Source organism: Diadema setosum, chromosome 9 (assembly GCF_964275005.1).
Source record: "Diadema setosum chromosome 9, eeDiaSeto1, whole genome shotgun sequence".
In the NCBI taxonomy this organism is placed as follows: domain Eukaryota; kingdom Metazoa; phylum Echinodermata; class Echinoidea; order Diadematoida; family Diadematidae; genus Diadema; species Diadema setosum.
In genome coordinates this window covers 37,813,871-37,819,870 of record NC_092693.1, presented here as the reverse complement: position 1 = coordinate 37,819,870, position 6,000 = coordinate 37,813,871, and the positions used below count along the sequence as shown (strand labels likewise).

Here is a 6,000-nt window from a genome sequence, read left to right as displayed (position 1 = left end):
GTCTAACGGTTGATCACAGTGGCTAGTTATTTTCGTCCAATTTTACATGTGCTTGTAAATATCTATAAATAAATTGTATCATAATGTAAATAGCACAGTCTGCAAGAATCTTCAGTCTATTGAAGGAGCTGCCGAGGCAGGCTTAATCGGAAGAAGAAGAAGAAGAACTAGTTGACTGCGCTGAAGGGCAATAAGGTATTGCTAGTGCGCACTCTAGTTCTTGATGTAACTCTATGAGTACTTCAGGCAAGGATGCACACCACATCGGATGTGTGTGTGTACGTGTGTGTGTGCGCCCGAGCGCAGCGCAGCATAGCAGCTCCAAAGAATGACAAGGGCGGCCGGCGGCAGAGGCATCACTCTTCACTCACCACCAAGCCGACGAGACCCGCTACCCTAGCCCTGCTGGCCCTGGGCACTAGCTAGCTAGCTGCAAACACGTCACGGGTGCACCCCAGCAGGATCACATCAGTTGAGCCGATACCCTTGCGTCGTGCGACGACCCCGACAGCGAAGCCGGGCTGCCTGAAAACGGAGATTCGTCTTCGATTTGGCAAGTGGAGAAAAGAGCTGGAAAATCGCAGAAGTAAGTGCTGTTCAGATAAGAAGAACGTTCATAGATAAGCAGATTTGAAGGAGGTAAATAATGCACTAGGCACTAACGCGATGTAGCAGTTATTTTCGTGCGAGCCTACACTTACAGACTAGAGGGAGAGTCTAGTGTAAGTTTAGTGCGGTGTCCTGTCCAGAACAGAGTTAATTCTCTTGACTATTGTTGCTTTGGATGCTCGAAAACCTGTGGTATAAACTTTAGACCCATTGAACATGATTACATACCATGTAATATTGTTTAATAGTCGGACATTACCAAACTGGTTATGTAATCTTGGTGTGAGCATTAACTGAAGCTTCATTTTCATTTGGAAAGGAAATTCGTTTATATTTGCTGTGCAGTCTTTAGAAAGTGTATATGTGCGTTCGTTTGTGTTTGTGTGTGTGTATGTAGAACTCTATTAGAGTTTTATTTTTCAGTGGATTATAGGAATATTATAATAGTTAAACTCGTTAGATGTGGCAGATCTAGACTAATAGTAAAATAGTCGGCCTAAATAGTGAGGCACGTTAAGCTGCACAATGTACTTGTGTCTATGGGCCAGACCAAGCAAAGGGGAAAAATGTAAATTTTATGTCAGATGCTACAGCAGGCACTCAATTGGGCCTAGTTTTAATCAGTGATTAGGAATTAATAGATCTAACCAAAGTAGACAGAAAAATCCATGAGTCTTTTATCTTATTTTATTTTTTGAAGTTATTGCTCTCCTCTGTAGACAGTACATAGGGCCTAGGGGATCCACGAAGCCAGACACAGTCCCTGCGGAACATATATATTCCCAACAACCGGATACAGACTAAACTTTTGGTCAGTAAGTAAAACTGCCCTTAAACTCATTGTTTAATACACATGTACTTCTGACTAAGTTTATTGTATTTCTCTTGATGATCGATAACATCTTGTGCAGCTGGTTAAATTCCATGAAGGAAAGGCTGTAGCATACAGTATGATGACTATAACTAGAGTGTGGCCGAAGGATGAAAGAATGTCATTTTGAACGCAGCATTTGTATGTGTATTACATGTAATGCTACATGTACGTAATAGCTGTGCATTCACTTGTGTAAAATCTGAAGATGATGCTAATGGAAGATGAAGAATCTGGGTTCGATATTAAAATGTGCAGGTGGCAATCAAATATTACATGGGGACCTGAAGGATTCTAATATTTCAGAAGAGAGTCTAGAAATGGTTTAAAACACAGTGTTCAACAGAATTTGGGTGTTGTTTAAAATTATCATTATCAATATTAGGCCATTCAGTTGAAAAACAACATAATTGTCAATGAGCATTCATTATTTGACCCTCATAAATGATTATAAGGCAGTACATAGCTTTCTGTCCAGTGTTACATTGTACACTCAAATCTATGTTCACCTCAAATCTCATTTTGCAAAAATTCTGATGCATTGCTTCTTTGAAGCAATTTTGGGGTAAAGTTAAATCTCATAAGTTGTTCTAAAAGATAGTATTGTACTGGGGGTAATGCACATTGGAAACAGAGAACAAAGCAACATCCCTGAGATGTACACTTTTACTGAGGAAATGCCCACGTTGTGGTTGGTGAAGATACTGTACCTGGCTCCTTTGTGACAGGGGTGCTGGTTTTAAAAGTCCTAGAGTGTAGTGAATGAAAGTATACACACCACGTCGACATTGCAATAAATGTCTTTGGTTTATAACAATCCCTTTTAGCTCTATCCAGCCATGAACATGTGTAATCATGTAAACCTGTGCCTCGCAAAGCTCCCATAAATCAAAATTCCCATATCCTATCAGAGAGGAGAACCGGACCATTGTGAATGCTCAGGGGTCAAGAACTGAAACTTGTTAATGCATTCATGAGCAATGCATAATGCATGACCAGCGACGTACAGTGTAGTAATCTTTCAATATAGCTGGTGTATTCTTGCAGAGAAACCCACGTCTTTGTGTGCCATACAAAGCCTATATAGCATGCCTAATAAGTTACAAAGGTTTGATGTCATGAGACCTCGAGGCTGTATGGTACCCATAGTAGTGAGAGCTTGCTAGAACTGCCAAAGTGTGAAGGGAAACTTACCATTTGCTTTGTACACTTGTACCTAGTAATCAATTCAAACACCATCTGCAACAAAATTGTTGGAAGTACAGTGAAATGAAATAATAATAATAATAATAATGTGTCAGGGACATTGGCTGACATAGGAAATAAGTGAAATGATGCAGAGAGCCCAATCATGTGGATTACTGTACTTCAGTAAGCCCCCCCCCCCCCCCCCAAGCAGGTGCAACAGCAACAACAGTGCCACAGATTTGCCTGATGAAAGGGCTTACTAGTACTGTGAAGTCATGTGTGCATGGGAGATCAACTCCTGCATCTAATTCTCACATGGTATCCCACTGGGTTCATGAACCCCCTTATACTGCTTGTGAAAATTCACAATCACATCCTATGCATTGTACTTACATACGGTAGCTACTGTAGCAGGGTTGCCTTGGTAAAGCTACACCATGTAAAGTGTGTGCAGTGGATGACAGCAGCACAAAGAATATGGTACGTAGTAATTGTTGTCACATGAGAGTGCAGTGGAAATGCACACATGATGTGGGTCTTATGACTTGTGGGAGAGGGGTTTTTTGTGGGGGGGGGGGAGGGAGGGGAGGGGTGCACAATGGCCACAAAGTGATTGCTTCTTTTGTGTGTAATGTGTGTGTGTTTGTGAGTGTGTTTGTGTCATGTTTATAATGCTGTTCCTACAAGGACACAGAACATACACTATGTACAGCTGTACATGTGGACGACAAAACCCATGGATATATATACAATGTAATTTGTTGTTGGTCAACGCAATGTGAACCATCTCACATAATAATGACCACGTCACATTCTCCCTTAGAGAAATGTCAAGACACCCTAACTATGACAAATTGCCCTTCATCGATTTGAATTGTATAAGCACAAATTATTTGGTGTTTTAGTTGTAGCCACAATAAAAAAGAAAAAAAAAACAACAATCTATGGGCATACATACTCTGACTGTACAACCAATAATCTCCTGATTACTAGACAGGCGTCATATCCACTAGACTATCAAGGTTCCGTCAGACAGCTAGTGCTGGTTCTAGTCCTTTTCAGCAGGTATTGCATATATAAAACTAGAGAAGCACTCTGAGAGTGCAGACCTCCACCAAGCATGCAGCCCATTTCCACCCGCACTGATCTTGTTCTTCCACAGAGATGTGCTGAAAGCCGCCCGATTTCCCAATTATATAGAAGCCTTTGTTACGTCATAAACCCTCAGCTGCACAGCGCGCCTCGCCCTAGCAGAAACTAGAGCACGTGCTTTAGTGCGCGCATGCAAACCTCAAATACGCGCAGCCTGAACTCCCAAGTTCATTGACCCTACCTGCCAAAATATTAAAAATCCTTCATAAATTCCCAAAAAATTCTCGGATCACTACCAAAAGTTAATCGTTTGTTACTTGTGTCATTCTCAACCTTTCCTGCAAGTTTCATCCCAATCCGTTGACTGCTTTTTGAGTTATTTTGCACACGGACGAACGAACGAACGAACTAACTTACAAACAAACCAACGGTAACGAAAACATAACCTCCCCCTTGGCGGAGGTAATGAAAATGTTTGTTGAAATGAATTAATTCTTTTAATTGTTTGAATGCCCAACTATTGCTCAAAGGATATTGTAGTGCTGTTGTAAAGGGATGTTTGCAAATTGTAATGAGTGGAATTAGATCATAATTTCCTTTAGAATCCTTCTGTTTTGTAAGTAAATATGTCTTCTTTTTTCTTCACTGCAGTTGTACATAAGGTATATGTAGGTGGTGAATCATAATTCCAAGAAATTAGTTCCCTCCATTTCATATCTGATGGTCATGCTTATTTGAGACATACAGTGTAATATTTTAACATGAATTGAGTGGAAATTTACAGCTGTAGGGCAAAATCTAGGGAGACAGGAATAGACAGGAATACACACTGCACACAATGTTTCTTGAATTACATTGTAATGTGCCTTTCAGAATGACACTGCATTTTTTTGTAACAATTGACCAATCTTCTGTCTTAGAAAAGAAATGCTTTCTGTAAAACTAATCTTGCCAAGTCATGTTGACTTTAACCTGGATAGATAGTCTTTGCCTTCAGAACCTTTTACCCCCTTGCTTAGAACTAAACAAATATTTGCTCCTTCTCAAAAGTAGCCTAGGGTGTAGAAACAGAATGTAAATGGAAAATTATAATGAATAATTTTCATAGGTCTCAGAACACTTACAAGGAGGATATTTAATCAAACACATTGTATGCAAACTATGACCACTATTCAAGTACATACTTGTTCTGAATTTGGAGTATCACAGCTGTAACAGTGTACAGTAAAAGCATTTATGGTCTGTCTCATGATCTCACGCATGGCACTCATTTTTCTCACACATCGGGTGAAGTCTGCAACTTGGGCCAAAAATAAGGAGCATAGCAATTGAAGGTATATTTCCCTTCTGTCTTTCAAAATAAGTAGAAAATAGTTACTTAGATATGCACCAGATCACATCATTAAGAGCTAATAATTAAAAAAAAAAAACTCCCTACCATGGGAGGGGGGACACCCCCTAATTTGCGCGTGCATGCGCGTGAGCGCCGAGACGCCGAGTCATGAAAATCTCACTCCTGCAAATTTTTTGAACTTGGCATCACTGAAAACCAGAAATTTTCACATGCCTGAAACTTTCACTAATTTTTCGAGGAGTCAAAATTTGTGAAAGTAAATTGCACACAAAAGTTCTTGTCTACACAACCTCATAGATGCTTAAAAAAAAAAGCAAAAAATCTATGCTGGAAAAAAAAAAGCTGTTGGCTCCAGTTCTTAAAGTTTTATGCTGCAATGTTTCTGGATTTACAGTAAGATGTGCACTATTTTTGTAGCTGCACCCATTCAACTACCACACCGGGGTATGTGTAGAGACCTCTTGTCTATGATCAAGACCACTGCAATTGCAATGTACACTTTACTTCTATCAAAGCAACTTTGTGAAGAATAGAGTAATTGGACAAAGCTGAAACCTATTCACACATAGCTGCTCTTATCATGTGCAAGACAGGTTTGACTGTATATACTAAAAACTGAATGCTGCCAGTCACATTTTGTGTGTTTGTGACTCTTTGCCCAATTATCTAGACATCAAGTCACCATGACGACGTCGGCCAGCAAAAATGGATTCCAGTTTGCCATTGACCGCGGGGGCACCTTCACGGATATCTACTGCCGATGTCCAGGCGGGAAGGAGGTGGTCATGAAGCTTCTGTCCGTTGACCCTTCAAATTACTCGGATGCTCCGATGGAAGGGATCCGACGCATCCTTGAACAGGTAATGCAAGAATCCTACAATTTCAC

The 6,000-nt window shown here is 40.4% G+C and overlaps 1 protein-coding gene across 1 annotated transcript in view; it reads left to right on the top strand.

Annotated features, from left to right (window-relative positions):
* Nucleotides 1-3,266: 3,266 nt before the first annotated feature.
* LOC140233370 (5-oxoprolinase-like) overlaps nt 3,267-6,000 on the top strand; it is a 42,610-nt gene continuing 39,876 nt past the window's right edge. Inside the window, exons 1-2 of the mRNA XM_072313476.1 lie at nt 3,267-3,277; nt 5,785-5,974. Coding sequence (XP_072169577.1) covers nt 3,267-3,277; nt 5,785-5,974 — 201 coding nt within the window. The remainder of the gene's footprint in view (nt 3,278-5,784; nt 5,975-6,000) is intronic.